General features: G+C 37.0%; 1 protein-coding gene across 6 annotated transcripts in view; it reads right to left on the bottom strand.

Moving 5' to 3' along the window:
* Positions 1-16,072, bottom strand: part of PPP1R9A (protein phosphatase 1 regulatory subunit 9A) — a 361,745-nt gene that overhangs the window by 21,839 nt on the left and 323,834 nt on the right. For 5 of the 6 annotated variants that reach the window (XM_027775318.1, XM_014591219.2, XM_014591220.2 and 2 more), the window contains one exon: positions 12,109-12,266. In XM_027775318.1, the coding sequence (XP_027631119.1) occupies positions 12,109-12,266 (158 nt within the window). Of the gene's footprint in view, positions 1-1,050; positions 1,135-1,232; positions 1,321-11,322; positions 11,624-12,108; positions 12,267-16,072 lie in introns of all 6 variants that reach the window. The other variant, XM_027775319.1, reaches the window with a different exon arrangement.

The raw sequence follows: 16,072 nt of genomic DNA, 5'->3' as shown, positions 1-16,072 counted from the left end.
TTCCTTCTCCTTCATCCTGCTCTTGGGATTTTGGCATGCACACACATGTGCCCAGTGTGAATTTCAAGGCTCCAGATCCAGGACTTGAACCACGAGAGTCCAGAGCCTTAATCATTATACCACCTGCTGGCCCCATTCATTCTTACCACAAGGATCAAATAAAGTGATAATGTGAAACTACTTTGTAACTTCTAAATATTAGTAATAATAGAAGCAAACTATCTCTAGTATTATTTTTTAATACCTCTTATATGCCAAATGCCATTTTAAATGCTTTCCATGGTAACTTATGTTAATCTTATGAGGTAGGTATTATTAGTACATTGATTTTATAAGGAAAAAATGTGGAGGCACAAAGGGTTAAATAACTTGAACAAAACTTAAAAGGTATAAGTGGGAGAGCTAAGATTCCAACCCAGGCCATTAAACTTCAGAGTGGTATGCCATCAGTGTCTCTCGACACAGGCCAGGCCTATGCTTAAATTCAGATAGACTCAGAATAAAATTGGGAAAATTTGACAAGACACTGTTCAAAGCTCACTTCTTTATAGAACATCTTTATGGTAAGAGCAGTAAGCAAAGTTTATAAGCCTGCAAAATCAATTAAATCTAGCAAGAGACAGTGGTCCTTACACGCATGTGAATAAGACCGTATTGAATGCCATCAAGGTACTTATATGTAAAATAATCTTTCAGTCTTAACGATCATGGTGGGTAGCTAGGCAAAAACAAAACAAAACAAAAACAAAAACAAACAAAAACTAAAATATCATACATATGTATTTCTGCTTTATTAATATAAATGTTTACTGAAACTGTTCATGTGAACATCATTCTGCAATTGAAGTCCAATTAATATGCCCAAGGCCAGATGTAGACTATAATCAGGGTAAGATTAATTTAAACTCTAGAATTTTTCTTCCATCTCAAGTCTAGGCATATCACTTCAACTCAAAAGATACTTACCACTAATATTGACTGACAATGGAAGAGAGGGCCAAAAAGTTTAGGTACAGAAATAAATCTGTGTTATTCATCAACCATTCATACCTGTTACCTGCAGAAAACCTATTAGCTTCCTTTTCTTTTTCTTTCCATTTCTTTCCCTTGTTGGAATTCCTTCGCAAAGGTGCCCTATAATGACAGCATACAGTCAAAGAGGGGAAACGGAACACTCCTCCTTTAATTCTCCTTTTATGAAAGACTTGCTTTTTACATCATGAAGTACTTACCCCAGATCCACAAACTTCCGCTTAATTTTTCCTCCTTGCACCACCAGTGAACTAGATGATCTTAGTGATCGGGGACCTTTGGCACCATCTAGAACATACACACACGTGAAAAAGAAAAATTTATTATTTTGTAAAATGATGAGTCAAAAGTCAGTATATCTCTGAATCTAAGGGTTTCCTTAATTTCCAAGTGTAAAAGAAAACATAGATGCATTTTATAAAATGTAGGAAACATAGTGAGTTCAAGAACACTCATTTATGCAGAAGTCCTGTTGGACAGAGGCCCAATACTCATCACAAAGAGTTTCAGCTTCAAGCATATTGAAATGAAAAAGATAAAAAAGAAATAAAACAAACAAACAAAAAAACAAAAACAAAACACCATCAAATCATCTGCTGCATTCAATGCACAGACCAATATGACTTTTCTTTTGTTCCTTCTCTTGCTTCAACCAAGGCTTCAAACGTTTGCCTGGTCTCTGTCCTCCATAACTTTCAGGCTTTTGAAGTTCCATGCTTTCTGACAAGAACCCAGCCCATCTCCCCTATATCTCCAAAGCCCAGTGTATAACATCACCTCTGAGAGAAGCTTAGAGAGTGAGTGAGTCAAAGCTTTCCCTTTTGATCTCGCCCTTGCTAATATCCTGTAGTCAGTCCTGGGACAGAGGAGGGCAAAATGTGGAAGATCCTTCCTAAGCAGGATCTCAGCGATCTTTCATATCTTTCAAAAGGTCCTTCTGAATAATTTGGCTGAAACACCACTGGTCTGGTCTCATGAGTTGTGGAAGATGCCAAAATATCCACAGCACTATCTTTACCTCTTTGAGTTATGCTGGCTCTCAAAAGGGGAGCAACTGCAGGGACGGAGGAGGAATGGGGGTGCTCCAAAAGATTCCAGAAACCCATCATAAGAAACCAGATCCACAAACTTCCGCTTAATTTTTCCTCCTTGCACCACCAGTGAACTAGATGATCTTAGTGATCGGGGACCTTTGGCACCATCTAGAACATACACACACGTGAAAAAGAAAAATTTATTATTTTGTAAAATGATGAGTCAAAAGTCAGTATATCTCTGAATCTAAGGGTTTCCTTAATTTCCAAGTGTAAAAGAAAACATAGATGCATTTTATAAAATGTAGGAAACATAGTGAGTTCAAGAACACTCATTTATGCAGAAGTCCTGTTGGACAGAGGCCCAATACTCATCACAAAGAGTTTCAGCTTCAAGCATATTGAAATGAAAAAGATAAAAAAGAAATAAAACAAACAAACAAAAAAACAAAAACAAAACACCATCAAATCATCTGCTGCATTCAATGCACAGACCAATATGACTTTTCTTTTGTTCCTTCTCTTGCTTCAACCAAGGCTTCAAACGTTTGCCTGGTCTCTGTCCTCCATAACTTTCAGGCTTTTGAAGTTCCATGCTTTCTGACAAGAACCCAGCCCATCTCCCCTATATCTCCAAAGCCCAGTGTATAACATCACCTCTGAGAGAAGCTTAGAGAGTGAGTGAGTCAAAGCTTTCCCTTTTGATCTCGCCCTTGCTAATATCCTGTAGTCAGTCCTGGGACAGAGGAGGGCAAAATGTGGAAGATCCTTCCTAAGCAGGATCTCAGCGATCTTTCATATCTTTCAAAAGGTCCTTCTGAATAATTTGGCTGAAACACCACTGGTCTGGTCTCATGAGTTGTGGAAGATGCCAAAATATCCACAGCACTATCTTTACCTCTTTGAGTTATGCTGGCTCTCAAAAGGGGAGCAACTGCAGGGACGGAGGAGGAATGGGGGTGCTCCAAAAGATTCCAGAAACCCATCATAAGAAAGGTTTGTGAATGGAATTTAATGTCACATGTAAGAACTAGGTTCCACTGGTGGCATATATTCCACCTTTCCACCTCAGACAAGGTAGACAATTCCTAAAGTTCTACCTGGATCTATTTAGCAAAGTACAGTGCTCTGGTGTCATGTGTCAGTATATTTGATATCTGCGATGATTTAAAAATAGTGTTCTAAATCTGATCCACTTTCGTGTGTGAAATTACTCCTCCTTAATTGCTTGTTGGTGTATATGCTTCTATCTTTTTGATTTTTAAAGAGTTTATAGAAATTTTCTGGCATGGAATATAAATTGACAAATACTCCAAGGATTGTCAGCAATGAGCTTTTCATATTTTTAGTTAATAATACTCAGATTACAATAATCAATTTCTTGAAATGTACATAATGAGTTTCAAGAATCAAAAATACGTCCGTGTCAAAATCTACTTCTAGACTCAAATATTTATTATGGATATTTGCACCATTACTCTGAGTAACTGAATTAAATAGTACTGATGTGGCACACACACACACGCACACACAAAATCCACAGACACGGCACAAATGCTGTCTAAGGTGGTTTTTGCTAATGAACTTAAAGGGAAGGCATTCAAAAAAAAAAAAAAGGTTTCAATTTTCTTAATAAAAGCTGAAGAATAGAAAGTGCTGAATTCTTCCAGATCAGCAACTCTTAATGGCTAGGACTGTGCAGAGTTACAAGGAGACTGCCTGATTACTTTCTGAATTAGGGCTCTCTGGCAGATGTTTTAATGAGTGGTGAGAAGACCAGCTGAGACAATGGATAAGGAAACACCCTGTAACCTATTAATGACACAGTTATTGAAATATCTTGGGACTAAAAGCTTGATTCTGCCCATCTCAGAGCTTGCTGCTGGGCAACCTCATGTCAGTATCTTATATGTTTGCCAAAGTGTGTCCCATGAAACACTAAAATGAGTGATTCTGCAAGGCTGAAGAAGCAAGTTTAAGAAACAACACACTGTCCCATTTTAAAATCAATCAAATCCAGATATAACACACATCTTATCTAGTCTGCATAAAAATCAACACTGGATTCATATGCTTTCAGGAAAGGGGAAATAAGTATGACATTTTTGTTTGCTATTAAGACTTCCATTAAGCTTTATAAAATATCTCTAATACCTCTGAACTCCCAGACTGGGTGCCTCAGCTTTAAGCTTTGGCAACCTAGTTTTCACTTTCAAAGGCAATAAATGATTTATTTCTTGGTAGCTAAATCCTAAAGTCTTTTCTTAGACTGGATTCTTCCTTATCTTACTAGTCGTGGAATGCTGGATTATCTCTTCCTTTGTAATGGAGACCCCCACCTGCTGGCCCTTGCTCTTTTCCTAAGCTCATGACCTCCTCTGTTAGAAAAAATGAGCTATTCTTATTTCTCCCATACTGGAAATAAGAACATTCTGATTTTCTATTTTCTGTTAATGACCAGACCAAATATTCAGGGGTGAAAATCCCTGCAATCTATTTTGTCTCACTTTCATCCTCTTATTCTCTAGTCACTTCTGTTACAGGGGTTCTTGAATCATTTCCTATCACTGCCTATTGTTCCCCTAGAAGTTACCACCTTATAAATGTCTCCTACCACAGCTTCTCCATACCTAGTGTCTTGTCCTTTTAACTCCTCTGACCAAATATCTTGTGGTTTCCTAGTAATACAATACAGAATCCAAATTATTTAAATTCTAGAGCTACAGACTTAACCTACCTTTATTTGTATGGGTACCTACCCTGCCCTGCATAAATGAACTACTTTGGCTAGGTTGGGATAGTCCTACTCCTTTAAATCCAGATTGTATGTGTCTGTCTTGGTAAATGTTACCTTATATGTACTTCTTATATATAATTTTTTTTTTTTTAGTCTTTGAATGGTTACTCTAATTGTATTCCTTTTGTCAAGCTTTATTTACCAACCTCAGCTGAATGCAACCTGAGCAGTGGTATAATTTTACTCAAGTTATACTTACAGAGGCCTAATGCAATATATTAACAAGCAATGAGTCTTAAAAGCTTTTAAAGAGCCAGGTTGTAGTTATCAGGACATTCATTCAATAAATATTTGTGAAGACGTATTCTATGTCACACAATGTGTTAATAACCACACATAAACTTAGAATAATAATCTCAAGCAATTATGCATAGAAAACTGATAGTGTTTACTTTACCTAACCGTGACCAAACAAAGGCCCACTGGTATGTGAGTCTGAAGACCAAATCTTTAGTTTTGGGTTGCTCATGTACTAGGAATGAGGAAAATATCTGTATAAACAAACCTCTAGAACAAAAGTCTTCTATTTCTAATTTAACTGATGTCCAGTTAGATACTAACATTTAGCTAGTTATAATGGGATTCTTTTTAACTTAATTTCCACTGAGGTTCCTCAGATATTAGAAAAAAATAATGACTTAAAAAGTTGATATTGATAGAATTAAGAAAACACTTAACTCCATTTAGAGAAACCAGGGTATGATCCTCAGGCTTGCAATCAAGCCCGGTGGTAACTTTAATCATCATTGTAGTAACAGCATAGACCAAAAAGAGTTTTTTAAAATTCTAGATAAATAGTAGCTAGTGATTAAGCCATTCTCAGAATTTATCCAACACAACTGAATGGAGGGAAATATACTTCTAACCTAGATCTCAGGAAGCTTTTTCTGTAAAGGGTCACATGGTATATACTTTAAGTTCTGGGATATACAGTGTTTGTCCTAACTACTCAACACTGCCACTGTAGTGTGAACGTAGACTGCAGGTAACTGAAAGATTGTGGCTATATTCCAGCAGGATTTTTTTTACTAAAAACTATTAGAGGCTGGATTTGGTTGATGATCTCTCTTCTGGGTGGACCTATACTGCTTATATGAAGAGACATACTTGGTAATTTATCCAAGAAAATGACTGAGCACCAATTATATATCATAATCTTTTTTAGGGATTAAAATTACAAAGATTAATACATGTGAAAAAAACTGGCTCATATTTGACAACTTGAACATTTACTATACACAAAGTCACAGAGTTTGTAAAAGTAACACTGTGAAAACTTCTGTGGATCAGAGAGAAGAGAGTATAATTCACTGTGTCTGGGAATGAGGTGGGTGTGCCTAAGGCTTCACTAAAGAAGGCAGCTGAGGTTTCAGGTGGACTTCAAAGAAGGAGTAGGATTTTCCTGGAATGGAGTGTTAGGTGAGAGTGGTATCTGTGAGTATCATTAAACCCCTTTCTTGTTCCCGTATAGATGAGCCAATGAGTGGTAAGAACCACACATAAAAAACATACACACAGAGGAAGCCATCAGTTAAGTGTATCTAAGCAAGTTTCAATCAGGGTCTGAAAAGTGGATTAGTCTCATATAACAGGGAACTGAACAATGTCATTCTCTGAGTTGGAGTTTGAGAAAAATGAAGGTAGATCTCACTTTGTTCATCTATGTTGTATTATCCGCCTTTGCAATATCATAACAAGGGAAATGTGGAATTTCCCCACAGTGTGAATGTTATGGAGGTCCACACACTGGGAACTGGGTGGGGAGAGTCTCTAGAGGGCATGAGGGAGCTGCAGTGAGGGTGGAGATGCTGAGACACAAGCACTCCTCAGTACGCTCAGACTAATATGCACATTCTGTATACGCATCCATTTAACTTCAATTTTATGCTCACTTAGCAACTTTCTGATTTATGAACCTACCAAACAGAAGAGAGAACAGAACAAATGAAGGATGTTGTTTATTATGTTGGCTGTACCTCCCAAAATAAGTGAGAAAATGAGTAGTCTGGCTTAGAAAACACTTTTCTAACAGCATAAATCAGTCACACAGTTTGATAAAATCTGGGTGCATTATTGAGTTTCTGGATTAGAAAACTGAAGACCAGATCCTCTCAAGCACTGTCTGCTAACAGGATATTGTCTGAGGGTCATTTGGCTGACAGGTCTCCCTCTCTGACATCTTCTGAAGTGCGAAGAGAGCTTGAATGTAGAAGGCAAGAAAGTATAGAGTCTTCCCAGTTGTTGGGATGATGGTGGTCACGGGGTATCAGACAGGTGAAGTCTGTCACCAAACAAGCAAGCAAGAAATGAGAGAAACAGAGACAGACAAAGAGAGGAAGAAACAAGAGGAATAAGGGGGGAGAGAGCAAGGAAGAGGTAGTGACAGACAGAATAGTATATGAACTCCTTGAGGGAGAGGGTACACCCATGTTCATCATTGCATACTCAGTCTTTAGTACAATGCCTGACACAGAGCAGGTGCTCAAGAACTACTAGGTCACCAGAAAAGTCATGACGTATTTTTCTATGTTTTTCTATTCAAAAATGCATCATGACTTACCCGACGACCTAATATTTGTTGAATGAACACACAAATAAGTGGATTAATATCAAATGACCATGAAAGACACTGAAAATGCTTCAAGGCTGGAAACTTTTACCAAGGTAAAAATGTGAGGCTTTGGCATTGTTTTCATCTAGTCACAGCTAGTATCTAACAACAGTTATCATGTTAGCAACTCACTATAAAGTTAGTACTCTATAAAATTTTAATTAACTGCCAGAAAGATGATCAGCCCAGGAAAACTGAAATGTGAAAGTTTAAGATTTTGGTCTCTGGAGAAGAAGCTACCCACCCCCTCTCTTCAGGTCCTGCTTACACTCACTGAACACTTAATCCCAAAGAAGGCACAGTAGCTAACAAGGGAGGCTCTGGGGCAGTGCTGGGAGAATTACCACATTTTATTTCCACATTTCTGCTGAAGACTATGTAACACAATCCATAAACATGGATTATTGTTCCAACCTGAGAGGAAACATCTGCTTCAAAAAAAATCATAAATAATTTAGAAATAAAAGGCAGATGGAAATAATCTAGACCAGATTAGGTCACTTTTTAAAAGCTTTGGATCACATTTCATGTGTGAGTGGTCTACTTTGACTGTAATGTAATTTCTTATGAATAGCTAGTGATGTCCGATAAACTCGAACAGCAGGACACAAAGTATTAACCTATAGCTCCAAAGTAGTATTATATGTTTCTGCTGTTTTGTAGTCTTTCAGACCAAAGTTTATAACATTATATTTTTTAAAAGAGAAGATAGAGGGCTTTCCACAAGAATATTTCTTTTTTTTCTTTTTTTTTTAGAGAGAGAGAGACAGAGAGACAGAAAGCGAGAAATCACTCCCCAGTGGGGATGGCCACGCTGCAATCCCTTCTCCTCCATTCTCTTCTCAGGATCTTGGGCACGCACACACATGTGCCTGGTGTTAGTTTAAGCCACCAGGTTTGGGACTCAAACCACGGTCAACTACATGAGAGTCCAGTGACATAGCCATTACGTTAACTGCTGGTCCCGCCACAAGAATATTTCTAAAAAAGTGCTGTTACAACCCAAAATTTAGGTTAATTAATGAAAACTTTTCAAGTCTTCAGTTCTTTTGAAAGTAGGCCAAAACCACAGTCAAGCTGTTCACTAACCTGACAACCATTTCTGACTAATTACCAGGCCTGACAAATATTCTCTTGCCTTCACTGGTGTTCTGTACTCCCTAAATACCCAACTTTTACATCACAACTGCTTCTAGAAGAGACATGCTTAGGACTGGTATGTGAAAAATAATTCAGCAGTTGACACATTCAGGAAAGGAAATGAGGTATAAATTACAGAGCTAAAGCTATGGTGCTTACTAAGAGTTACAAAAAGTGTGAGCTCCTAGTCAATGAGGATTTTTATGTTTTCAGGCAATTTCTGTGTTTACAAGGAAGGTATAAGTAAAGAGATTACAACTTTTGATCTAGTAGAGATAAATCAGTGGAATTTTCAAAACTGTGGTGATGTGCAATGCACCTACAATGTATGAATGTATCACATCGTTGCTGGCCCTGCCAATGGAATTCTGCAAATCCCAACTGGAAGATTTTGGCAATCTGCCATATTTGGCATTTTGGTATCTAATTTAAGTAACTATTTCTCTGATCACTAATATGGCTGATGATTTTTTAGTATTTTATCAATATAAGTAATGTGAATTTTCTCTTAAAAAACAACAGTTGGACCAGCCTGTGGTGTAGTAGTTAAGGTTGTGGGTGCCCACAGGACCTACACTACATGGTTCGAGTTCTGGACTTGACAGTGTCAGAAACACACTGAATACATGTGCATGCATGCCCAAAATAGTGAAAGGAGGGCTAGACGTAGAAGAGACTGCAATGCGACCATTCACCATGGGGTAGGGTACTTTCACACTTTGTCCCTCTTTCCAGCAAGCAATGCGCCCTCTGACAAAATAAAAAAAAATTAAAAATTAAAAAAAAAGAATTGACAGTTTATTATTTCCATTGCACATTTTTTTTACTTTTTATTAAAAATTATTTGAAGCTACTTATATATCAGAGATAAAGTGGCTCAATTAACTTTGTATAGGGAGTTCTTTTTTATATTTACTATTACTGCAATCAAGAGTATCTATAAAATAGGTGCACAGTATAAACAAACAATAAAAGGAACACCCACCTGCCATGCTCTGCTGCAGCTTTACCCAGGAGGTCTCTAGTGAGTCTTTCCCCATTCCCATCTCTTCTCCCCAAGTAACTTTGACTTTGTCATGGCCATTTGCAGCCTCAACATTGTTTTGGCATCACTAAATAATGTGGTAGTTTTGCTTAGCTCTGCATAACTAGAATCATCTGTATTCGTCTAGAGTTGGTTTTATCCTCTCAGGTCTATTCTGGAGACTCACTGCTGTTGTTACGTTTCACTGTAGTGTATTTGTTTTCCCTTTGCACAGACTCATCGTAAGAGTCTACTGCAAATAATTATCCATTCTACTGGTCTTGCTAGAGCACGACAGGGCTGCTATGAATACCCTTGTACAGGATTCTTAGTAGACATGTACAGGAATTCTCTCAGACATACACACATAAAGACTTGCTATCATTTAAATTGGTATATATAGGCACAGAGGAATGTCCATTAAATATTATTTGCATAAAACAAAGTTGTAGGGTAATATGATTAGGATTCCATTTTTGTAAAAGCAAAAAAACCACAAATATAAAAAAGAAAACATACACCAAAAAAGTATTGTTCTTCTGTGTGTGTGTGTGTGTGTGTATAAGGGGATGTGTCTCCAAAAAGTTCATGGAAAATTCGTATTATGAAAAATCTATGGGGAACCAGCAGTTGGCGTAATGGCTATGTCGCTGGATTCCCACGTAGTCGACTGCGGTTTGTGTCCCGGACCCAGTGGCTTAAAACTCACGCCGGGCGCGTGTGCGTGCGTGCCCAAGATCCCGAGAGGAGAATGGAGGAGAAGGGATTGCGGCGTGACCATCCCCCCGGGGGGTGATTTCTTGCTTTCTGTTTCTATGTCTCTCTCTGTCTGTCTGGCGAGCGCACGCGCCCTACAGTGAAAATCTCTCCAAAAAAAACAAAAAAAAATCTATGCATGAATTTCAAATTCTTTTGCACCGAAATAAACTTATACTTTAATTTCTTTTTTCACAAACTTGTTCAAGTATCCTCGTATGTGCGTGTGTGTGTGTGTGTGTGCATGTGTGTATGTATGTGTGTGTGAAAATATAAACAATAGTATAACAAACTTACTTGGTTACTTTAAAGGAACACATTGGATATGAAATGAGGAAAATGAACCTATCTATCCATGTCTGCATTAATTTGTTTAAATAAGAATTTATTATTTCTATAAATAAGACAGACGTAAAAAAGACAAAAGTGTACTGAAACTACTAAGAAATTCTAGGAGCCAATTTTAAAATTTAATTGACTAACCTCATAATATCATCTTCATCACTGCTTTTCTATCATATTTTTATAATAAAAGTCATTACTCCAAAATTTTCTTCTAAATAAAAAACAATTCATGGGTTAAGACCTACACAACTTTGATCTTCATCTTATTTTTTTTTCCTCTGTGACTATATGAGTGTTTATTGAAAATGTGGTCTACAAAATATCTAGATCTCCTGAAGAATTTCCTTCAATACTTAATTTATATAGAGCTGAAGAGATAAAAATACAGAATCAGGTAGGAAAAGACCATAAATGTGGTAGAATATATGATGATGGGAAGAGTTCTCTATCCTATAACATAAAAGGATGGCATATTATTAGTTGTGAAAAGACAAGGGACTTAAGATTATGAGAAAAAGCCATTTTTACATTGCACAAATGGTATTAGTGAAGTCAGACAAAGTAACAAAACAACCAACAATACCTTTTTCTTGTAATATTTTCTTGGTGGCTGCTTGATGGTGGAAAGGAGATTCTTCCATATCATGTTCAGATTTTGAAGGAGAGGAGAGTGAAGTATCTCCCCAAACAGAAGAGAAAGGCCCCCCTTCTGGGTGCAGTGGTCCTTCTTGAAATCCAGCTATGTGGTCAGACGAGAAGGGCACATTGCTAGCCACTGGGGTGAGGGGTGGAACACCAGAATCTGATTCTGGAGAAGAAGTTCTCAAACCCTTGGGTGGAAGTGATTTGGTAATATGCATGTGGTTATAGAAACTGTTTGAAGGCTGTTGGTATAAGAGATTATAAAGGTGGTTATGCCATGGAGTATCAGTTCTACACAATACTTCCTTTGAAATAAACCAACTATTTTTAGTGAACCCATAAAAACCAATTTTTGCTTGTTAGTTTACTGATAAGTATGCATACTTTATACAATTCACCATATTAACATTGCAGCAAATACCCAAGACATACAGAAACAATACTTGAACATTCACTATTTCCTACTAGATAAAACCAACAGCTGAGTATCAAAAGCATCCTTACAAAATATGACAATATGGATAATGCTCTTGGTTAGTTCACTGAAAGAGTAGAAATATAATTTGAATTACAACAATCTATTGAGTAAGAATCCAGGAGACAGAAATATGAACTATTATTACAGCTGTTTCCAAGTATAGTATAAACTCTGGTAGCAGAAAAATCATTATATTAAATAAGCAGCAAGGACAACAATACAAGTCAGAAAACAGTCAGGGGTGCTCACCTTGCGCTCCAGACTGTCCTCCCCATCTGTTGAGCTGACACTGTCATAGAGTCTTGTCCTAGAGGGCCTCTGGCGTCTGTTCTTCACAGAGAGCTGGGCTCGAGTTTTCAGTGCTTTTGAATCCAGGCGCTCTGTCTCTGGGACTGCTTCATTCAAGTCTAAGAAAAGAAGATTGCAAAATAATCAATGAGAGAATCCTTTTGAGAGGACTGACAAAGAGACCACAGATGCCAATAATAAACTCTCAAAGGTATCAGTAACACCAGGCAAGAGGCAGGTGACAACCAGGACAACCTGTCTGACACCACATAGGTAATAAAGAAATCAGTGCCATTTAAGAGAAATGTACAAAGCCTAAAGGAAGGAATCAACTCTAAAGATGACTGAGGCAACAGCAGAAACCCAATACCCAAAGAGCATAGAACCTTCCTACAACATAATTATAAAAAGTGCTGGTTTGTATTGGTTTATTTATATGTATACATATCAGTGTATTTGATGACCGAAGCAGTAAGAAGGAAGGTATCTCAAAATGGGAGATCTGAAACACCAAAGGCATAACCTGCAGAAGTCAGACTGCGAGGTCAAGTCTAGGCAACAGAAGTTAATCATCAGCAAAATTTCCTAATAGGCTGTAAGGACTGTACTATTTTGATCTTAAAATACATTTTTTTCACTCCTGAGTTTCTGAAAACCTAGCTTATTTCTCTTTGAACCCTGTAGAAATACCAGTGAAGAATTACTTCATCAGCAAATTTAAGATAGCAGTTGAGATAATACAAGGTTTGGCTATACAAATGAACAATCAATCACAAGTATTTAATTTACTAATGGTATGGAAGAAGTAGGATAAATGTTTCCTCTCGTTTCATTAACTTACATGTTTATATTCTAAGTTATTTGTATGTGCCCCTGTCTAGTTTCTTTTTCTGAATATCTTTTCTCCCCACCAGAAACTACACTAATTTTCCAGAGAAAAATGTATAAACAAAGAAGAAAAAAAAAAAAGAAAAAAAATCCAAGAAAAAGAAGAGTAAAGTGGAACCCCAAAGGAAATGAATTATAAAGGCTACAGGATAGTCTAATTTGGTCCTCTTATTCTGGTTTTTACCACCCTTAATTTTGCTACCCAGATTTTAAGCTGGGGCTCAAAAATGAACATTCTAAAGAGGAAGAGTAAAAGTTACTCATGAATATGCCTCATTAATGGCTGGGGAAAAATACTTTCTGGACGAATTTATTTGGAATCCTACTACTCCTTCTATCGGCGTATGGCATCAATTCTTAAAGTAGTTTCATCATAATCCTATTTTATATTATCAAAGTGGCAATCATTAACTGAAGCAATAGTCAAAGAATGAACAATTCAGTACTTCTGAATTGAAATTATTAAAAATAAAGCAAATAACTGGGTTGTCAAAAAATTCATATGTGTTGGTATTAATAGAATAAAACAATTTCTTACACTATCATTAGTCCAGGTAAATCCTTTTCAAAGCATTATTCTAAAGACATACTCTAAATAAAGTATAATACCAAAACAAGGAACCACCTCTGGGTGTTTTACTCTTACCTATGAACCCTACCTGGCCCTTAAAATATGGTTCTAATACATAAAACTAAACATATGGGGGAGGGGCTTTAAATGAATACAAATGCATATTATCAATATAAACTATTCATAGACTTCAAAAATGTTTTCACCAAAATAAACCTATATGTTAATTTCGTTAAAAACTTTTTGAAATCCCCTTATATATTTGCTGAAAGCAGAAGCCCACTGAATGATGAAACTAATCCAAAGGTTTCAACTTGTCAGTTCTTATAACTTTTCAATTCCCATACTTGAACAGATAATGGAAACTCATAAAAATCAGACCATAGAGGTACATACAAAAAAATATTTTCTAATTAGTAGTCTCTTTACTTTTTACATGTCAAGGAGAAAAAATAACCTCCGGAACACTTTAGTTTACTCCTTTTAAATCTTTATTTCTTGTTTCCTATTGAGAGTTAATCAGTTGTGATAACTGAAGAAAGTCAACCTTACTAGCTCTGTTTATGTATAAAATGTGGAATACCATATAGAGGGAAAAAAGGAATACTAGAATTAGAAATACTGTAGTACATGCATGCTTTCTATCTTATCTATCTCATATTTTGATTGTATGTGCTATAGTAGAAAACACTGTCACAGGGACCAGCAGTTGACATAATGGCTATGTCACTGGACTCCCATATAGTTGACCACGGTTTGAGTCCCGGACCTGGTGGCTTAAACTCATGCCAGGCGTGTGTGCATGTGTGCCCAAGATCCCAAGAGGAGAATGGAGGAGAAGAGATTGCAGTGTGGTCATCCCCCCTGGGGGGGGGGTGATTTCTTGCTTTCTATCTCTTTTTCTGGTGAGTGCACGTGCCCTATAGCAAAAACCTCTCCCCCACCAAAAAAAAGAAAACACTGTCACATACCCTATCTTGTTTGTTTGTGACAACAGCCCTGAGAGACACCAATTGGGTATGTTTCTTCCTCTCCTGAGCTCAGAGAACTTGAATAACTTGCCCTCGATAAGATGCCCTGATTATTCAGCATTTTGACTCCCTGACTACTAGGCTATCCACTCCAATGCAGCGATCCATTGAAAACATTATTAAAATCGTAAGATTTAATGCCATTAGAGTTCAGTGTTTTAGGTTACAAAATCATATAAAATGTGACTAGGAAATTCACTTCTCCAACAGGCACATATGTAACAAGATTGTTAATCTTCCATATGTGTTTTACAGAACATGCCAAAAAAAAAAAAGACATGTTGAAAACTATAAAACAAATTGCTCCTTAGATGATTTTTTGAGTGTTAATTTAATACAAGCTTTAAACTTAGTGACAGAAAGACCCAAGGAAGATGCTCCTTCCATTTTATAAACAAGAGTTCTTTTTACAACAGAATCCTGGCCCTGGAAGAACTAACGTAGCACCCCACATCCAGGACTATAGTAGCTTCTCTATCCCTAGGTACTGAACAAATAAAGTCAGGGGAAATGAGAAGAACTTATTAGCAGAGTTTAATAGTGCAGAGAATTTATTCTGGGACTCCTGGCTCCATTACTATTCAGTAATTTGCTGGCGCTGATATGAGACAACTCCAAAATGGCAATCTGGTATATTTTCTCTAACATCAACTGACTAGGTGAAAAACGCTTGAGTGCACACATGAAATTATATCTATTAAAGAGTCAGTTAGCTGTGGTCTGAAAAGCAGTGCCTTAAATCCATTACCCAAGTGGTCAGCAACCCACTGGATGCAATTAGCAATTTTTGAGTTTGAAAGCAAATACTTCAGCGTCATTTTATAGTAGTGATTCATGGATTACAAACCAGTAATTTATATTCTGCCCTGGAAAATATGTATGTGTGTGTGTGTGTGTGTGTGTATGAATTAGGAAAATGGAATGGAGCTTAGAATTTTTGCTTTAACAGCATTTATGCCAGAAGGAAGTTGGAAGGAATACTGTCCATAAGAAGCACCCATCAAAGATGCTCCAAGTAACAACCCCTTTAGGAGTACTGGAGATGTAAGTAAACAGAAGAAAAATACATTTTCCATGCATGCTGCCGGGTAACTAGAAGGGTAATCTGTTTGACTACTATATGTTATCTTTTCCATCATGTAATGCAAGAATAAGAATACTGCAACTCAAATGAAACTTAGGATTCTAGTCCAACCTTATTTTTTAATTTAAGACAACTCAGGCTCAGAGAAAGTTACTAAATTATACCTCACAGTCTATGGAAGAGACTGAATAGGACTCAGAAGCTTATGTTCCCTCCAGAAGGTCACTTTCATGTCTGGAAGTAAAATTCACAAGCGATCTCCTGCCTTCTTAGAATCTTCTGTTTAGTCTTACTTTCTGTTCCACACAAAAGGGCTTTTCAAAGGCTATCTACACAAACTGTCAGAAGTAT

This window comes from Tupaia chinensis, unplaced genomic scaffold (assembly GCF_000334495.1).
Source record: "Tupaia chinensis unplaced genomic scaffold, TupChi_1.0 Scaffold000544_1, whole genome shotgun sequence".
NCBI lineage: Eukaryota > Metazoa > Chordata > Mammalia > Scandentia > Tupaiidae > Tupaia > Tupaia belangeri.
The sequence above is the reverse complement of the archived record's forward strand: the minus strand, read 5'-3'. Positions and strand labels throughout refer to the sequence as shown.